The sequence below is a fragment of the Rhamphochromis sp. 'chilingali' genome, assembly GCF_963969265.1.
Source record: "Rhamphochromis sp. 'chilingali' genome assembly, chromosome: 3".
Taxonomy (NCBI): Eukaryota; Metazoa; Chordata; class Actinopteri; order Cichliformes; family Cichlidae; genus Rhamphochromis; species Rhamphochromis sp. 'chilingali'.
In genome coordinates this window covers 45,607,384-45,627,962 of record NC_137931.1, presented here as the reverse complement: position 1 = coordinate 45,627,962, position 20,579 = coordinate 45,607,384, and the positions used below count along the sequence as shown (strand labels likewise).

The window sequence follows — 20,579 nt, the reverse complement described above, 5'->3', positions numbered from 1 at the left end:
GATTAAATACATGAACGACAGTAAATTGATAAAATAAGAGCAAATAAATATATTTACAAATGATAGCAACATCAATGGAATAAAAGCATGAACAGCAGCAGAAGGAGAAAGAGGCCTGTATCTACATTATTACTCTGGCAGCTCTCAGTCTCCATACAGACAGGACACGTTGCAGCGTAATTGCAGACAGGTGCGTGGGCCTGAGCTCCGCCCAGGCAGAATGACGAGTGGAAGAAAGCAGCAACACAATAAACATATGTAGCCTTGCGGAGCCGGCCGGGCAGACACCGAGACCGTGAGAGAGTGCAAAGATTTTATACGTGACAACACACACAAAAAACACACACAACAAAAATCAGAATGTGTTTGTGATTTGGATTTTTATTTAAAGGTGAAACCTTTTTTCTTTTCTTGTTTTGCCAGATTAGACATTTTGATTCATTTCATTTAGTTTTTTTGTTTTACTTTGATGCTATAATAGATGTTTTTAAAATGTAGTCATATTTAATACTATATTGCATCATGGCAAAACAACAGTCTCCTCAAGCTGCTTTATACTGTAAGGTGAAAACACTACAGTAAAAGCCAGAAAACCCCAACAATCCAATGATCCCCTTTGAGCAAGCACTGGGCGACAGTGGGGAGGAAAAACTCCCTTTAGGAAGAAACCTCCGGCAGAACCAGGCTCAAGAAGGGGCGGCCATCTGCTGCGACCGGTTGGGGGGTGGGTGGGCAATCTCAGTCCACGAGGGCCGGTGTCCCTGCAGGTTTTAGATGTGTCCTCGAACCAACACAGCTGATTTAAACGGCTAAATTAGCTCCTCAACATGTCCTGAAGTTCTCCAGAGGCCTGGTAACGAACTAATCATGTGATTCAGGTGTGTTGAGCCAAGGTGAGATCTAAAACCTGCAGGGACACCGGCCCTCGTGGACTGAGAATGCCCACCCATGATATAGGGAGACAAGATGAAGTATACTTCTAATGGCCTATTTTAGCAGTTAATTTTTAACAATCAACTGGTGGTAATCCATCATCAGAATTGAGGAAAGGTGGTGTTGATGGAGACTCTACAGGAGGATTCACTGGGGAAGCCATACCTGCACTTCTGCCAGGGTGTCTTGGACGTACCTGAATAAATGTAGTTTTCCCTGGAAGTGGACGAGGATTAATCTGAGACGGAGTCTCCTCAGAACATCTCCCCATCATGCTTCTATGGTCCAACGATGCCAGCTTTTGTCCTTTCTGTTTTTCTAATTTAAGCTGGAGTTGAGCGTCTTTCACTCTAGATTTTAGATGACCTATCTCTTTTTCTTCATTGCCAGCCTTTTGGATAATCTGGTTCACTGGTCCAATGAGCTCCTCTCTTTGTCGGAATAAAGCGTACTCGGAAGACTTTACCATGTCATTGTACTGCTTTTTAAATGATTCCAGCTCCCGTGTTTTATCTAGTAAAGCTGCATCTAGATCCTTGCATCTGATACGTAGACAGTTCAGCTGTTTTTCAAGAAACTCCTTCGTTGTTCCAACAAAGGGGGTGCCTTCCACTCCGTCTACGTATTTCTTATTCAAGTTGTGGAACATATCCCTAAATTCCACCTTTTCTTTTCCTCTCAAGTGACCTGGAAATGCCTTTTCAAAGGACAAAACGCACTGGCACAATTCCTCTTGGAAGTAGCGCTCTTTCTTCTCCAGCCAATTCACTTTGGATATAAATCTTTCCCGTTGCTTTTTTGTGGAGCGCAGTTTCTCTTCCAGCGCCACCTTTTCAGCCAGTGCCTGATTGTGTGCCGCTTTTACTTTGTGCCGGTCCACTGCTGTCTTTCTGTGGTTTTCCTGCTCTGTGCTTAGGGCCTTTTTGACGTCTTCAATTTTCTTTTTCAAAGAATCAACTTCGTCTTCAAGCATAGCCTTCATTTTCTTTTCCAAGGCCAGAGCTCTAATATTACTCTGGCATTTCTGCTTGATCGCCATATTCTGGGCCTTTTGGTCGTCTATCACTTTGCCCATTTGATCTGTCTCCTCTGTTAATTCTTTCATGTTTTTAACCATAAATTCATTTTCGTCTTGTAACTTTGTATTACGCGACAAAACACCGTCAATCCAACACTGCGAGGATTGACGTTCTTCCTCGCGTTCCTTAACCGCATTGACGGTCACACCTCTACTATTTTTTACTGCCGTCTGCAGCTTTTCTATTTTGGAGTCATACATGTTGATCACCTCTTCTAACTTCCTGTCTGCAGCATTTGCTTTGTTTTCCAGTTTTTTAGTATTTTCCTGGTAAAACTGCTGCATCTTATTTTTTTCCTCTTTGTGGCGTTTCAATAATAATTCAACAACTTGGCTGTTGTGAAATTGCTGACGTGCCACCTTTTCTTTCTCTGTTTCCAGCAGTCCTTGCAGGACTTGGACTTCGTCCTCGTGTTTTTCTTTAAGCTCAGCCAGAGTTTTCTCCGTCTCTGCGCGGAACTTTACCAGAGCTTCGTGGTCATCTTTTATCGAGTCCAACCTGTCTGCGATGTTTGTCCTGTCATCCAAGACCGAACCCAGCAGCTTATTATTCTGCAAAAGTTCATTGTTTTCTTTTGTTAGATCCTCGATCCGTTTCTTATTGACTGTATGCAGGTTTTTGAAGTAGTCAAGCTCAGTTTTGAGCTTTTCAACCTCGTCGATCATTGGCTGCAGTCTTTGCTCGAACTGTCTGGCATATGTTTCTTTTTCTTTTTCACTTTTTTTAACCATTGTTTTCGAGAAATTAACATTTCTGTCTTTGTTAGCTTTCGAACTCATTTCTGCTTTTTTATGTGCTGTATCACTCCAACAAAACGATAGCTTAATGAATTCCCTTTGACAGCTGTCCTCTATTTATAGACTTGAACGTCAAAGGATGAAAGGACTGTCACTATGACATCACCACGTTCTGTGACGTAACAGGGCTTTGGAGCGTGATGTCACGGGGGTGGGCGTGGAAAGGATTTTGGGGGTCTAAACAAAGCGTGTCTTTTTTTTTAAACTTTATTTAACAAACAATGAGTATACAACATACGAACAGATGAAGTATACAACAGAACATGAACACAAAAAGCCAAGGGTGAAAGAAAAAGGTAACAATTATAAGAATACACGCAAAAATTCACATACATATATTGTTGTGAGAGCCTTTTTGTTGGTGCAGTCTGATATTGATTGTATGTGCATGTGCACATCCTTAAAATAATGACAGAAATATGGTGTTTTGTTAGTAAACTTACATTTATGGATAAAAAATTTAGCTAAAAGTATTAAGAAATTTATCATAAAAAAACATTTCTCATACTTCTTGGGGAACTTAAAGAAACAGAATAAAACATTTTCCCATCGTAAAGAAAACTCCCTTAAAATATGGACAATAACAAAGCTGCTAAATTCCTTCCAGAATCTCTGTGTAAAAGAACAGTACCAAAAAAGATGTGTCACCGTTTCTGGATGATCCCCACAGAAAGTACAATTAGTATTTATGTCCCTTTTAAATTTGACCATGTAGTGACTGGCTGGATAACATGTATGTCGAATTTTAAAAGAGACTTCTTTCACCTTATTTACAATCAAATATTTATGGGGGACCATCCAGACTGTCTTCCGCTTGATATCTGGAACACTGATTGGAAAATTATATAGTGCAATAAAGTCGTTGTAAGTAAGTAGTTGTCCCTCTTTACTAACCAGCTGAGCCACCAATAGGATCCCATTTTGGAGCCAAGTTTCCAGGAAAAGTGATTTATTTTTCTATAAAATATCTCTGTTGTTCCAGATAAGGTATTTGTGAGGTGAGAAGTTGTGTTTATAAATGAGGGTCCACGCTAAGAGGACCTGCTTATGGAAGGATGAAAGCTTTACAGGGACTTTCTCAACATTGTAATTACAATTTCAAATAAAAGTAAAGCCACCAAAACGAGAGAAAATGTGGTATGGTATAAAGTTCCAGATAGAGGTAGGGTTTTAAGAAAATGTTTGGCCCAATTAATTTTGAAAGTGTTATTTAAAGTAGAAAAGTCTAAGACGTTAAGCCCACCTGATTCGTACTTATTCATCACAACAGTTTTTCTAATATAGTGCGTACGGTTTTTCCATATAAAATTAAAGAGCATACGGTCAATATCTTTACTACTTTTCTTATCCAGATGTAAGGAGAGAGCAGCATATGTTCATCGGGATATCCCTTCAGCTTTAGTAATTAACACTCTACCTTTCAAAGACAAGTCCCTTGTTCCAAGATGGCGCCGCCGCGTATGGATGCCCCGGTGCTTCAGTGCGTTACTTCTGTTTTGTTTTTGTGCATAACTTCTGTGTCTGGGCACTCCTCTGGATATTCTTACACTAGAGAAGAGCTTCTTAACTACAGGACTACAACACCTGTGGATTTACTTCCAATATTTGTCGCATCTGCGGCAGATTTACTGCAGACTCTGATCAGGAAAGTGAGACGCCGAAAGCGAGGAAAGCGAGCCGGCGCACTCGTGCGTCTGAGGAGACGCGGACTGCGAACTGCTCTTCCTGGGATCTTCCTTTCCAACGTACGCTCACTCAGGAATGAGATGGACGAGCTGGCCCTGATGAGAAGCATGAACAGAGACGTTGCCTCCTCCTGTGTCTTGTGTTTTACGGAGTCGTGGCTCTGTGAGGACATCCCGGACAGCGCGCTCAAGCTGGAGGGCTTTCATCTGCTGCGCGCGGACCGGCAGGCCTCTCTCTCTGGTAAGACCACAGGTGGACGTGTCTGCTTCTACATTAATAGTGGCTGGTGCACAGATGTAACAGTGATTGCTCAGCACTGCTCTTCCTCTCTGGAATACCTTTTTATTCACTGCAAACCGTTTTATTCTCCGCGGGAGTTTGCTTCATTCATCTTGGCCGCTGTTTACATCCCGCCAGATGCGGATGCGCAGGCAGCTCAGTGCGCACTCGCGGAGCAGATACTGCACATGGAGCGGACATTCCCGGACTCTCTCATCATTGCTCTTGGGGACTTTTACAACACCCCCCTCCTCACCCCACACAAAAGAGGATTTCACACCACCTCCTCCCACCACAACCCTTCATATTCATGAAGCAGATGTGAGGAAGCAGTTTAAGAGTCTGAATGCTCGGAAAGCTCCCGGCCCAGACGGTGTGTCTCGTCTACTGGACGCAGCCGGAGGGTTCACTTGGTTGTTTGCTCTCAATAGAAGCTGAGCGCGTCTCCGTGTCTGTGCTGGTAAACGATACTGAGTCCCAGTGCTCAGTAAACTGTACACCTGACCGTTATTCTCCCACTGAATCCGGTGTGTCCACGGTCCAACACGTGCTCAACACGATGGTGCTGACCGGTGCCCAAACACACCAGAACACCAAATAAGTAAAATAACACAAACACGAACTTCTCCATGGCTCGTCGGGATGGCAACTGCTCCAAAAGTGACACATGAAATAGGCTGACATTTGAGTTTGACACGGGAGGTGAGGGGGTGTTTTGAATATGCTTGACTCCGTCACGAGGTTGCGCACAGCATCACCGGCAAGGGGGCTTGGTTTGAGAGGTTTTTGGCATCTGTGATGTGATTTACAACCATCCACCCATGTACAGCAAGAAGCCGCACTCACAACCGTGGGCATCAGCAAGTTGGTGAAATTTAAACAAAACAAAACAGCATTCCATCTGAAACTCTCTTATTGTACCCAAAGTACAAATTTTAGTGATTACATGTGGCTTCATTAATTATGTTCAAACGGATGAATACATAACGCAAGTAATAACTTTATGATCAGTCAGTGAATGAAGGAGCTCAAGAGTGCAAATATAGTTGCAATAAAGTGACAAATATGCCCTTTTATGTCAAACAAAGACCGAAATAAGTGGCATCAGTGTGAGGATGAGAATGAGCGATCCAACCTCACACTGCAGATATCAGGGCAAAGCACAGTGGGGGGGGGGGGGGGTTGCAGTCTGCGCGCACAAGAGGGCTAACAACGCTGTGAGTGACGGAATCCACCCAAACTGAGGAACAGCTTGTTCCCCAGAGCTGAAGCCTGCACTGTTTGCACTATAATATAATATAATATAATATAATATAATATAATATAATATAATATAATATAATATAATATAATATAATATAATATAATTAGGGCTGTCAAATGATTAAAATTTTTAATCAGATTAATCACAGCCTAAAAATTAATTAATCATGATTAATCACAACTCGAAATATGACCAAAATGTGTGCAAACATACGGACAGATAGCGGATTTTTACACACTTGTTAGTGTTATTTAATGCTAAGACCACGCTGAGTGGCCTGCGTTCACTCAGCGTGGTCTGACGTAGGCTGGGTGTTGTGCTGGAAGCGAATTCATCACAGCCTAAAAATTTATTAATCGCAACTCGAAATATATGTGTATATGTGTGTATATATGTGTAAAAATCGGGACAGATAGTGGTTTTTAACACACTTGTTTGTTTTATTTATTATTAATTGTGAGTACAAGCAGTACAAGCAGAACAGGGCTTCAAATAATTGTGAGGGATTTTTACTGAATGTTTTCCACCCGTTTAAATCTAGCACATTGTTTTATCCATATACATCTTCAAGTTCACAGAACATAGGCCTAATTCAACAGGCAAAATGTGGAGGCAGGAGTGGCCAGGTATCTGCGAGCAAGGCGGGCCAGCTGGCTGTGGGCTCCTGCATGAGCTGCCCACCACTGTAAGGGACAGTCCTCTAAGGCAGTGCAGGGCTCTGCTCTGTAGCGCTGTATGGCTCTGTCCTGCTGTACCTCCTCCTCTGACTCAGAGTCAGAGTCCATCTGCAGCAGGCTCAGCCTCTTCTTGGCTGGACCTTCTTCTGCACTGTGTGATCTTCTAGGAGAGTCTTCATGCAGCATGCCTGCCAGTGTGGTCCACACTGCTTCTCTGTCAGTCTTGGGCACACTGCGTAGGTCTTTAAAACGTGGGTCCAGTGCAGTTGCGATCTGGAGCCATGCATAGTTGGTATGTTCCTGGCGGGAAGCAAGGTCTTCCTTAAACTTCTCTTTAAACCTCACCACATATGCAGGGTCCTCATCAGTTACTTCCATGACACGGCGCAGGTGGCAGAAGGCTGGTAGAACTACAGAGCAGGAGACGTAGGCCTCTCCTCCCAGCAGTTCAGTCACATATCTGCAGTGGAATACACACACACACACACACACACACACACACACACACACACACACACACACACACACACACACACACACACACAGATAAGACAGCAAATTTAAAAAAAGCTTTTTAATACTAGGTAATATTAATAAAATATTTGATTTCATTTATTTTTTAAATAAGACATTTTCATAATAACAAAACTGATTTAAGATGTATGTTTGATACATTTAATCTAAACCCACAATTATGGTCACAATGACAGGCTCACCTGCAGGGCTCTAGAAGTGTCTCCAGTCTCTGGAGTTTGTCCCACTCTGGAGGCGTCAGGAGGACAAGTTTATGCTTTTGTTTATCCAGAGTCGCGGTTACTGCAGTTTGGTTGCGGATCAAGCGCTTCACCATCTCCAGCGTGGAGTTCCAGCGCGTAGGCACGTCCTGGGCCAACGGCTCCTGCTTGCGCCCCAGTGACACCTGCTCTGCGTTCAGCTCTGCTGTGTTTGCTGGGCTGTGCTTAAAATGGCCAACAATTTTGCGGCATTTGGCCAGCGCAGTGACAAAGCCACTGTCTGCGAGACTCACTGTGATGCATCTCTGTAGAATGTGCGCGGTACACGGCATGTGATTGAATGGCATGATGCGAGCCGCGGCGATCATATTGCGCGCACTGTCCGTGCCTACTGTTGTCACCTTCTCCTCAATTCTCCACCTGCGAGCAACAGTCTGGAACTGCTCTGCACAAGCCTCCGCAAAGTGCCGCTCTTCCGTTTTCATTATAGTCAGCGCAAAGGATGTCAGACCCCAGGCTTCAGTGATTAAATGCGCAGTAACTCCCAGGTAATTGTCATTACTCAATGATGTCCAGTGGTCTCCTGTCAGAGCCACGCATTCTGTGTGAACTAAAGCCTCTTCTTTTTTCTTTTTCTCCGTTTCATACAGTTCGTGGATTCGAATTGTTATTGTGCTTCTCGCTGGGGGCTTGTAGGACGCGTCCTGAGATGCAACCTTTAAAACATCCGCAAAGCCCTTGTCCTCCACAATGCTTAGCGGTCTGCAGTCCTTTGCTATCCATTTGGCTATATTGTCGGTCAGTTTGTCCAAAGAAGACTTACCGAGTGGCCTGCGTTCACTAAGAGTGGTCTGACGCAGGCCGGGTGAAGCTGCTGCCCCGACAAACGCATGTTTGGCATTAAGGTGGTATTTTAAGGTCGAATTTGAACGGTGAAATTGAAACTCTTTACTACAGTGAGTGCAAATTACAACGCGTTTGTTTATTGTCCCATCTATGTTCTTCTTGTACACTGTAATCCCTAACAGTTGTTCTAGCTCATAACTAATAAGCTCATAACACTCAAATGTCGTTTTGTAGTTGAGCAAACTATAAAGTATTGAGCTCTGTTGGCTTTTATGCAGCTTTAATTGAATAGGGCTCAATATTTTTTAGCTAAATTTTTTGGAACGCTCAAAAAGTTTAAAAAGCATATATTAGTGACGTTCTGGTGGGTGGAGTCTTGTCGCTCCCTCAGGAAAGCTTAGTCAGCCATCTTGAATTTACCTTCATACGGGGAAGTTTTGGCCAGCCCGTGTGGATTAAGAGTCCCCAACTTCAACCCACCACGACCACCACCTTATTTTTTTTCATCAACTGCCCTAAATTTGGTAAGTCTAACGTGTTTTTGTTTTGTTTAAATTTAATTTCGATAAACATTCTTTTTTATTTTTTACTGGAAATATATTCGTACTTTGTGCACAGTGAATGTTTGTTATAAATGAATTCGAATCCAAGTAATTGTAATTTTAGAAGTTTTCTAATGTGACAAATACGTAATGTTATTTCAAATTAGAATGATGTAACGTTTTGGCGGTTTTCTGTGGGGGACAACATTTCCCATAATGCATTGTATTCTTGCCCGGGAAGTTGACGGTGGCAGTTCTAGCTCCATGCATTTGAACTTTCTACTAAAACTTTCCACTGGTTGTCGTATTCGCCGGTAATGTACGTGCGTATTGTGAGTATACTTATTTCAATAAGTGTCCGTGTCACACAATCAGTAGTTTACGCTGTTGAGCTGTGTGTGTGTGCTAGCATGAAGCGAACAATAATAAACAACATGAGTGTGTTATCATGATGGTAATTAGACACGTTTGTATTTTTTCGTAGTCTCAAATGTGTGGTTGTGAGATAATCTCGAAATCCTTTTAACAGTTTAGAGGGGTATTCCACTAAGCGAGCTCTACAAGTCAAGGCTTGCGGAAAAATGCATCGCCTGATTCAGCCTAACATTATACACTGGTCGAACTCGGTGCTACGAACGAAGTTCAGCTAAATTGTTCGCGCTAATTCGACAAGGCTCAACCAGCCAGACTGAGGCGCCTCCTTGACACCTTTAAGCCAGACCCTATCGATCTTTGCTAGATAAATTGAAATGAAATGAAAATAAAGAGCCGCGTTCTGCTCCCAGGCTAAGAAAGAATCATTGATGCAGACTGTGCGGATCACAAATACTCCCTAACCTGTAAGGCTGGGGTGTCCAAACTTTTTTCACTGAGGGCTACTTACTAGAAATTAGGTAAATAACCTTAACTTTAGTGTATTAAAGTGTATTAAAGATCACAAAATCACTTAAAAGTGGTCGAATATGTTATATTGTTGAATATAATTAAAGACAAAACTGCTTTCATCACAGCTTTCCATAAATGGATCTTTATTGATTCATTCAGAAAAAGCTTTGGTAGCTTATTTTCAGAACAGCAGCCTCAGATTTCTTCTTAGACAGAAGATTTACAGCACAGAGAAAAAACAATAAAAGGGAAAATAGGACGGGTAAATTTCAAGTTTGTTATTTAAGTTATTAAGCTTAGCAACACACCTATCAACATTAGTTTGAAACGGTTAACATTAACAGACTGAACTGGACTTAATAACAGGAGTGCATATAATCTTAGTAAATTATTGTAGTGAGTATCAGCTGCGCTGGGTATGTAAATCGGGCCATCCAGCTGCGGTGCTGATTCGACGTCACTCGTGCCAAAAATCCGGACAAATGTCACTTGATCAAGGAGCAGATCTGCATCAGATGAGATCAGCTGACTACTTGTGTGTGTGTGCTGTGCAAAAAATGTTTTTGAACATTAATAAGTCGTCTTTGTGCACATATTGTTTACAGATATCAGACTGCAAAGAGCGCTACAGAGAGTCAACATTTCACCAGTTGTCAGTGGGTGAGTTTTATAATTTGTGTCCCAATTTAAATAAAAAATAAATACAAAGAAACTAGAGAATTTTGCCTTGAATTATTCAAAATTTTTAGATTTTTTTTGGGTTACCCTTCTAGATTGACAGGTTTAGCCCGTTACACAAAAAGTTTGGACACCCCTGATCTATAACAATGACAATCAGAACATGGCTATCCAACACTTTGTTTTTACTCTGCATTTGTGTAAATACTATTCTAATAGATATTGTGTGTTCATCTAGGAACAGCATGATGTAAATACAAGACGGGCCCTCGTCCTTCGTGCACTTCCTGTGTACCTGCGTGAAGATGCCTCCACGTTATTCAGGACTTGTGATGTAAGTGTACTGGCCTCAGCATCAACCATATGACATCGCTCAGAACTCAAGGAGAACCAGGGTGTATATCAGGAAGGATGTTCAACACAGTCCTCATCTGACTTGTTTTCTCCCATATATCAACTATTGTTGAATAAGATTGCAAGAAGATTGTTACGCATAAACCAGAAAACATGAAAATAGTTGAAAGATTATTATACAAAAAAAATCTGCAGATAAAAACTATCTCCCTTTTTAAAATTCAAGTGTTCTATTTTTTTGGAGGTGCCATGTTGTGGTCAGAGAAATGTTTGGTAAATAACAAAAACAAATATCTTGGCATATATTTATTATTGAAAACATTTATTTACACATATGTTTTGAAACCAAACCCAAATTAAGATTATTGTAATGCATCATGATGTATCGCAATATCAAATTAAATCGTTGACATTATAATCCTAAAAGAAACGTGCGACTTATGAAGATTCACACCTCTAATCAATAGCATGAATCGTGTCCTTGTGGGGCTGAACTCATTCTTGTATTATTTTTGTTTTGCAGTCAGCAGATGGTCCAGACCTCACTGACACTCCTGTGGCTCTGCTGACAGTTGTCACGGATGACACTACTGATTCGGCCCTCTTCAGTCCCGAAAGCATCTGCATTGTCGTTGAGGATGAAATACTTGTGAATGGTCCCACAAATCTGGCTGAGTCATTTCTCCTGCTCTTTGGGTACATCTATGCATTAGACCTACAATACCCAAAGAAACTTGAGCTTACATTCACATTTATCCAGAAGGTTGTGATGTGCCTTGAGGACAACAAACCACTGAAAGGGCGTCTACTGATGCTGAAGAATGATTTGTTCAATGAGTGAATCACTCAGAATGGACTACTTGTTAAGCTGAGTATTGAGGAAGCTTTTTTGTTTGTTTTTTTCCTAATCATTTGCCTCTTCTACCTCACATTTAAGATGAATGACTGTTCAGTTCACTATTCATGTTTAATGTTCTGTTGCCTAATACGTAAATGCACTGCCTTGATGTTTGTTCCCTATAAGTACAGCAGTGGAAACCAGTACTGTTTTTTTTTATGTATTTTTAAAAAAGAAAGTGAGCTGCAGCTGTCAAGGTACAGTAAGTGTTAAATGCATCAATGTTCTAATAGCTGCAATTGCTGTTAATACTGAAAATGTTATTGAATTTTAGAATTGAGATGGAGACCCTTGGAGTCTTTTTCTCTTGTTTTATTTATGAAGCACTTTTTTATGAGTGAGCTCTGTTGTTTGTGCCTTTTTTAAAGCACATTGTGTTTAATAAAAAGTTGTTAAATTGTTAGTGTTGTTACTTTCATGTTTTCTAACACTTTTAGCTGATTATAATTTACTGGGTAAACAGTTTAGAATTATTTGTAAGTGTATTTCCCACAGTATTTTAAAAAATATTGAAGATTTTAAGTGTTATTTCCCATATTATAAGTTAGAAAATATGAAAAAGTTTGAGTTTATTTCCCACATCGTATGAGTTGCAATATGTAAAATATTTTGAGTGTATTTCCCACCTTAATTAAGTTGAAAAAATTGAACATTTTGAGTTTATTACTCCCTAATTATAAGTTGAGGAATATCAACATTTATGAGTTAACATTGAAGTAATTTAAGACAACTGCAACTATAATTTTTATTTTAGTTAAACTTAAAACTTTTAAAAACATCACTAAAAAATTGTTGTGTAATCTGTTACACAACAATTTTTGAGTTCTGTGAACTTATTAGGTTTTACAGTGTATTTAAATTCCCCATCCAGAAGGCCATCCGCTTCCTGCTTCTCCATTTTCAGTGGCGCGGTAAACAAATCAAGTGGAATTATGGGAGCGACTTATCTGCGTGTTGCGCTAAATAGTTAAATATTCTAACGTAATTAATTCCAAAATTTAATTATCGCAATTAACGCGTTAATTTCGACAGCTATAAATATAATATAATATAATATAATATAATATATCATGTTGCTATTTAATGTTTTTTGTTCGTGTTGCAGCTGCTCTGTGAGCCAAGCTTTCGTTGTCTAAATTCAATGGCAATATATCTCTGCACCACACGATGGCGATAGATTCTCACAGACAGTCTGTGCTCTGCTTCCGCCACCAGTCATCTTTAAATCTTTTTTTTAATTCAATGAAACCTTTATTTAACTGTCCATCTCGCGGCATTACTTAAAAAAAATCATATTTAAATACAAAGAAGATTAAATACATGAACGACAGTAAATTGATAAAATAAGAGCAAATAAATATATTTACAAATGATAGCAACATCAATGGAATAAAAGCATGAACAGCAGCAGAAGGAGAAAGAGGCCTGTATCTACATTATTACTCTGGCAGCTCTCAGTCTCCATACAGACAGGACACGTTGCAGCGTAATTGCAGACAGGTGCGTGGGCCTGAGCTCCGCCCAGGCAGAATGACGAGTGGAAGAAAGCAGCAACACAATAAACATATGTAGCCTTGCGGAGCCGGCCGGGCAGACACCGAGACCGTGAGAGAGTGCAAAGATTTTATACGTGACAACACACACAAAAAACACACACAACAAAAATCAGAATGTGTTTGTGATTTGGATTTTTATTTAAAGGTGAAACCTTTTTTCTTTTCTTGTTTTGCCAGATTAGACATTTTGATTCATTTCATTTAGTTTTTTTGTTTTACTTTGATGCTATAATAGATGTTTTTAAAATGTAGTCATATTTAATACTATATTGCATCATGGCAAAACAACAGTCTCCTCAAGCTGCTTTATACTGTAAGGTGAAAACACTACAGTAAAAGCCAGAAAACCCCAACAATCCAATGATCCCCTTTGAGCAAGCACTGGGCGACAGTGGGGAGGAAAAACTCCCTTTAGGAAGAAACCTCCGGCAGAACCAGGCTCAAGAAGGGGCGGCCATCTGCTGCGACCGGTTGGGGGGTGGGTGGGCAATCTCAGTCCACGAGGGCCGGTGTCCCTGCAGGTTTTAGATGTGTCCTCGAACCAACACAGCTGATTTAAACGGCTAAATTAGCTCCTCAACATGTCCTGAAGTTCTCCAGAGGCCTGGTAACGAACTAATCATGTGATTCAGGTGTGTTGAGCCAAGGTGAGATCTAAAACCTGCAGGGACACCGGCCCTCGTGGACTGAGAATGCCCACCCATGATATAGGGAGACAAGATGAAGTATACTTCTAATGGCCTATTTTAGCAGTTAATTTTTAACAATCAACTGGTGGTAATCCATCATCAGAATTGAGGAAAGGTGGTGTTGATGGAGACTCTACAGGAGGATTCACTGGGGAAGCCATACCTGCACTTCTGCCAGGGTGTCTTGGACGTACCTGAATAAATGTAGTTTTCCCTGGAAGTGGACGAGGATTAATCTGAGACGGAGTCTCCTCAGAACATCTCCCCATCATGCTTCTATGGTCCAACGATGCCAGCTTTTGTCCTTTCTGTTTTTCTAATTTAAGCTGGAGTTGAGCGTCTTTCACTCTAGATTTTAGATGACCTATCTCTTTTTCTTCATTGCCAGCCTTTTGGATAATCTGGTTCACTGGTCCAATGAGCTCCTCTCTTTGTCGGAATAAAGCGTACTCGGAAGACTTTACCATGTCATTGTACTGCTTTTTAAATGATTCCAGCTCCCGTGTTTTATCTAGTAAAGCTGCATCTAGATCCTTGCATCTGATACGTAGACAGTTCAGCTGTTTTTCAAGAAACTCCTTCGTTGTTCCAACAAAGGGGGTGCCTTCCACTCCGTCTACGTATTTCTTATTCAAGTTGTGGAACATATCCCTAAATTCCACCTTTTCTTTTCCTCTCAAGTGACCTGGAAATGCCTTTTCAAAGGACAAAACGCACTGGCACAATTCCTCTTGGAAGTAGCGCTCTTTCTTCTCCAGCCAATTCACTTTGGATATAAATCTTTCCCGTTGCTTTTTTGTGGAGCGCAGTTTCTCTTCCAGCGCCACCTTTTCAGCCAGTGCCTGATTGTGTGCCGCTTTTACTTTGTGCCGGTCCACTGCTGTCTTTCTGTGGTTTTCCTGCTCTGTGCTTAGGGCCTTTTTGACGTCTTCAATTTTCTTTTTCAAAGAATCAACTTCGTCTTCAAGCATAGCCTTCATTTTCTTTTCCAAGGCCAGAGCTCTAATATTACTCTGGCATTTCTGCTTGATCGCCATATTCTGGGCCTTTTGGTCGTCTATCACTTTGCCCATTTGATCTGTCTCCTCTGTTAATTCTTTCATGTTTTTAACCATAAATTCATTTTCGTCTTGTAACTTTGTATTACGCGACAAAACACCGTCAATCCAACACTGCGAGGATTGACGTTCTTCCTCGCGTTCCTTAACCGCATTGACGGTCACACCTCTACTATTTTTTACTGCCGTCTGCAGCTTTTCTATTTTGGAGTCATACATGTTGATCACCTCTTCTAACTTCCTGTCTGCAGCATTTGCTTTGTTTTCCAGTTTTTTAGTATTTTCCTGGTAAAACTGCTGCATCTTATTTTTTTCCTCTTTGTGGCGTTTCAATAATAATTCAACAACTTGGCTGTTGTGAAATTGCTGACGTGCCACCTTTTCTTTCTCTGTTTCCAGCAGTCCTTGCAGGACTTGGACTTCGTCCTCGTGTTTTTCTTTAAGCTCAGCCAGAGTTTTCTCCGTCTCTGCGCGGAACTTTACCAGAGCTTCGTGGTCATCTTTTATCGAGTCCAACCTGTCTGCGATGTTTGTCCTGTCATCCAAGACCGAACCCAGCAGCTTATTATTCTGCAAAAGTTCATTGTTTTCTTTTGTTAGATCCTCGATCCGTTTCTTATTGACTGTATGCAGGTTTTTGAAGTAGTCAAGCTCAGTTTTGAGCTTTTCAACCTCGTCGATCATTGGCTGCAGTCTTTGCTCGAACTGTCTGGCATATGTTTCTTTTTCTTTTTCACTTTTTTTAACCATTGTTTTCGAGAAATTAACATTTCTGTCTTTGTTAGCTTTCGAACTCATTTCTGCTTTTTTATGTGCTGTATCACTCCAACAAAACGATAGCTTAATGAATTCCCTTTGACAGCTGTCCTCTATTTATAGACTTGAACATCAAAGGATGAAAGGACTGTCACTATGACATCACCACGTTCTGTGACGTAACAGGGCTTTGGAGCGTGATGTCACGGGGGTGGGCGTGGAAAGGATTTTGGGGGTCTAAACAAAGCGTGTCTTTTTTTTTAAACTTTATTTAACAAACAATGAGTATACAACATACGAACAGATGAAGTATACAACAGAACATGAACACAAAAAGCCAAGGGTGAAAGAAAAAGGTAACAATTATAAGAATACACGCAAAAATTCACATACATATATTGTTGTGAGAGCCTTTTTGTTGGTGCAGTCTGATATTGATTGTATGTGCATGTGCACATCCTTAAAATAATGACAGAAATATGGTGTTTTGTTAGTAAACTTACATTTATGGATAAAAAATTTAGCTAAAAGTATTAAGAAATTTATCATAAAAAAACATTTCTCATACTTCTTGGGGAACTTAAAGAAACAGAATAAAACATTTTCCCATCGTAAAGAAAACTCCCTTAAAATATGGACAATAACAAAGCTGCTAAATTCCTTCCAGAATCTCTGTGTAAAAGAACAGTACCAAAAAAGATGTGTCACCGTTTCTGGATGATCCCCACAGAAAGTACAATTAGTATTTATGTCCCTTTTAAATTTGACCATGTAGTGACTGGCTGGATAACATGTATGTCGAATTTTAAAAGAGACTTCTTTCACCTTATTTACAATCAAATATTTATGGGGGACCATCCAGACTGTCTTCCGCTTGATATCTGGAACACTGATTGGAAAATTATATAGTGCAATAAAGTCGTTGTAAGTAAGTAGTTGTCCCTCTTTACTAACCAGCTGAGCCACCAATAGGATCCCATTTTGGAGCCAAGTTTCCAGGAAAAGTGATTTATTTTTCTATAAAATATCTCTGTTGTTCCAGATAAGGTATTTGTGAGGTGAGAAGTTGTGTTTATAAATGAGGGTCCACGCTAAGAGGACCTGCTTATGGAAGGATGAAAGCTTTACAGGGACTTTCTCAACATTGTAATTACAATTTCAAATAAAAGTAAAGCCACCAAAACGAGAGAAAATGTGGTATGGTATAAAGTTCCAGATAGAGGTAGGGTTTTAAGAAAATGTTTGGCCCAATTAATTTTGAAAGTGTTATTTAAAGTAGAAAAGTCTAAGACGTTAAGCCCACCTGATTCGTACTTATTCATCACAACAGTTTTTCTAATATAGTGCGTACGGTTTTTCCATATAAAATTAAAGAGCATACGGTCAATATCTTTACTACTTTTCTTATCCAGATGTAAGGAGAGAGCAGCATATGTTCATCGGGATATCCCTTCAGCTTTAGTAATTAACACTCTACCTTTCAAAGACAAGTCCCTTGTTCCAAGATGGCGCCGCCGCGTATGGATGCCCCGGTGCTTCAGTGCGTTACTTCTGTTTTGTTTTTGTGCATAACTTCTGTGTCTGGGCACTCCTCTGGATATTCTTACACTAGAGAAGAGCTTCTTAACTACAGGACTACAACACCTGTGGATTTACTTCCAATATTTGTCGCATCTGCGGCAGATTTACTGCAGACTCTGATCAGGAAAGTGAGACGCCGAAAGCGAGGAAAGCGAGCCGGCGCACTCGTGCGTCTGAGGAGACGCGGACTGCGAACTGCTCTTCCTGGGATCTTCCTTTCCAACGTACGCTCACTCAGGAATGAGATGGACGAGCTGGCCCTGATGAGAAGCATGAACAGAGACGTTGCCTCCTCCTGTGTCTTGTGTTTTACGGAGTCGTGGCTCTGTGAGGACATCCCGGACAGCGCGCTCAAGCTGGAGGGCTTTCATCTGCTGCGCGCGGACCGGCAGGCCTCTCTCTCTGGTAAGACCACAGGTGGACGTGTCTGCTTCTACATTAATAGTGGCTGGTGCACAGATGTAACAGTGATTGCTCAGCACTGCTCTTCCTCTCTGGAATACCTTTTTATTCACTGCAAACCGTTTTATTCTCCGCGGGAGTTTGCTTCATTCATCTTGGCCGCTGTTTACATCCCGCCAGATGCGGATGCGCAGGCAGCTCAGTGCGCACTCGCGGAGCAGATACTGCACATGGAGCGGACATTCCCGGACTCTCTCATCATTGCTCTTGGGGACTTTTACAACACCCCCCTCCTCACCCCACACAAAAGAGGATTTCACACCACCTCCTCCCACCACAACCCTTCATATTCATGAAGCAGATGTGAGGAAGCAGTTTAAGAGTCTGAATGCTCGGAAAGCTCCCGGCCCAGACGGTGTGTCTCGTCTACTGGACGCAGCCGGAGGGTTCACTTGGTTGTTTGCTCTCAATAGAAGCTGAGCGCGTCTCCGTGTCTGTGCTGGTAAACGATACTGAGTCCCAGTGCTCAGTAAACTGTACACCTGACCGTTATTCTCCCACTGAATCCGGTGTGTCCACGGTCCAACACGTGCTCAACACGATGGTGCTGACCGGTGCCCAAACACACCAGAACACCAAATAAGTAAAATAACACAAACACGAACTTCTCCATGGCTCGTCGGGATGGCAACTGCTCCAAAAGTGACACATGAAATAGGCTGACATTTGAGTTTGACACGGGAGGTGAGGGGGTGTTTTGAATATGCTTGACTCCGTCACGAGGTTGCGCACAGCATCACCGGCAAGGGGGCTTGGTTTGAGAGGTTTTTGGCATCTGTGATGTGATTTACAACCATCCACCCATGTACAGCAAGAAGCCGCACTCACAACCGTGGGCATCAGCAAGTTGGTGAAATTTAAACAAAACAAAACAGCATTCCATCTGAAACTCTCTTATTGTACCCAAAGTACAAATTTTAGTGATTACATGTGGCTTCATTAATTATGTTCAAACGGATGAATACATAACGCAAGTAATAACTTTATGATCAGTCAGTGAATGAAGGAGCTCAAGAGTGCAAATATAGTTGCAATAAAGTGACAAATATGCCCTTTTATGTCAAACAAAGACCGAAATAAGTGGCATCAGTGTGAGGATGAGAATGAGCGATCCAACCTCACACTGCAGATATCAGGGCAAAGCACAGTGGGGGGGGGGGGGGGGGGGGGGGGGTTGCAGTCTGCGCGCACAAGAGGGCTAACAACGCTGTGAGTGACGGAATCCACCCAAACTGAGGAACAGCTTGTTCCCCAGAGCTGAAGCCTGCACTGTTTGCACTATAATATAATATAATATAATATAATATAATATAATATAATATAATATAATATAATTAGGGCTGTCAAATGATTAAAATTTTTAATCAGATTAATCACAGCCTAAAAATTAATTAATCATGATTAATCACAACTCGAAATATGACCAAAATGTGTGCAAACATACGGACAGATAGCGGATTTTTACACACTTGTTAGTGTTATTTAATGCTCAGACCACGCTGAGTGGCCTGCGTTCACTCAGCGTGGTCTGACGTAGGCTGGGTGTTGTGCTGGAAGCGAATTCATCACAGCCTAAAAATTTATTAATCGCAACTCGAAATATATGTGTATATGTGTGTATATATGTGTAAAAATCGGGACAGATAGTGGTTTTTAACACACTTGTTTGTTTTATTTATTATTAATTGTGAGTACAAGCAGTACAAGCAGAACAGGGCTTCAAATAATTGTGAGGGATTTTTACTGAATGTTTTCCACCCGTTTAAATCTAGCACATTGTTTTATCCATATACATCTTCAAGTTCACAGAACATAGGCCTAATTCAACAGGCAAAATGTGGAGGCAGGAGTGGCCAGGTATCTGCGAGCAAGGCGGGCCAGCTGGCTGTGGGCTCCTGCATGAGCTGCCCACCACTGTAAGGGACAGTCCTCTAAGGCAGTGCAGGGCTCTGCTCTGTAGCGCTGTATGGCTCTGTCCTGCTGTACCTCCTCCTCTGACTCAGAGTCAGAGTCCATCTGCAGCAGGCTCAGCCTCTTCTTGGCTGGACCTTCTTCTGCACTGTGTGATCTTCTAGGAGAGTCTTCATGCAGCATGCCTGCCAGTGTGGTCCACACTGCTTCTCTGTCAGTCTTGGGCACACTGCGTAGGTCTTTAAAACGTGGGTCCAGTGCAGTTGCGATCTGGAGCCATGCATAGTTGGTATGTTCCTGGCGGGAAGCAAGGTCTTCCTTAAACTTCTCTTTAAACCTCACCACATATGCAGGGTCCTCATCAGTTACTTCCATGACACGGCGCAGGTGGCAGAAGGCTGGTAGAACTACAGAGCAGGAGACGTAGGCCTCTCCTCCCAGCAGTTCAGTCACATATCTGCAGTGGAATACACACACACACACACACACACACACACACACACACACACACACACACACACACACACACACACACACACACACACACAGATAAGACAGCAAATTTAAAAAAAGCTTTTTAATACTAGGTAATATTAATAAAATATTTGATTTCATTTATTTTTTAAATAAGACATTTTCATAATAACAAAACTGATTTAAGATGTATGTTTGATACATTTAATCTAAACCCACAATTATGGTCACAATGACAGGCTCACCTGCAGGGCTCTAGAAGTGTCTCCAGTCTCTGGAGTTTGTCCCACTCTGGAGGCGTCAGGAGGACAAGTTTATGCTTTTGTTTATCCAGAGTCGCGGTTACTGCAGTTTGGTTGCGGATCAAGCGCTTCACCATCTCCAGCGTGGAGTTCCAGCGCGTAGGCACGTCCTGGGCCAACGGCTCCTGCTTGCGCCCC

The 20,579-nt window shown here is 41.6% G+C and overlaps 1 protein-coding gene across 6 annotated transcripts; it reads left to right on the top strand.

Moving 5' to 3' along the window:
- Nucleotides 1–8,719: 8,719 nt before the first annotated feature.
- On the top strand, nucleotides 8,720–12,003 carry LOC308394089 (uncharacterized protein). 6 transcript variants are annotated; one of them, XR_013971104.1, is made up of 4 exons: nucleotides 8,720–8,819; nucleotides 10,328–10,378; nucleotides 10,639–10,734; nucleotides 11,278–12,003. XR_013971104.1 is itself a non-coding variant. In XM_080878261.1 (4 exons), exons 1-4 carry the CDS (start codon nucleotides 9,155–9,157, stop codon nucleotides 11,593–11,595), a joined length of 480 nt encoding a protein of 159 aa, XP_080734387.1. In that variant the 5' UTR covers nucleotides 9,061–9,154; the 3' UTR covers nucleotides 11,596–12,003. The 6 variants fall into 6 exon arrangements, 1 of the variants encoding a protein (XP_080734387.1); XR_013971105.1 differs by having other exon boundaries at nucleotides 10,328–10,382; XR_013971106.1 differs by lacking the exon at nucleotides 8,720–8,819 and adding an exon at nucleotides 9,061–9,169 and having other exon boundaries at nucleotides 10,328–10,382.
- Nucleotides 12,004–20,579: the final 8,576 nt, after the last annotated feature.

What these genes read in the sequence shown, in the direction of transcription:
- LOC308394089 (XM_080878261.1), top strand. An exon ending in CAACATTTCACCAGTTGTCA is followed by an intron (nt 10,379 to 10,638) that starts GTGGGTGAGTTT and finishes GTGTTCATCTAG; the next exon opens with GAACAGCATGATGTAAATAC. An exon ending in CGTTATTCAGGACTTGTGAT is followed by an intron (nt 10,735 to 11,277) that starts GTAAGTGTACTG and finishes TTTGTTTTGCAG; the next exon opens with TCAGCAGATGGTCCAGACCT.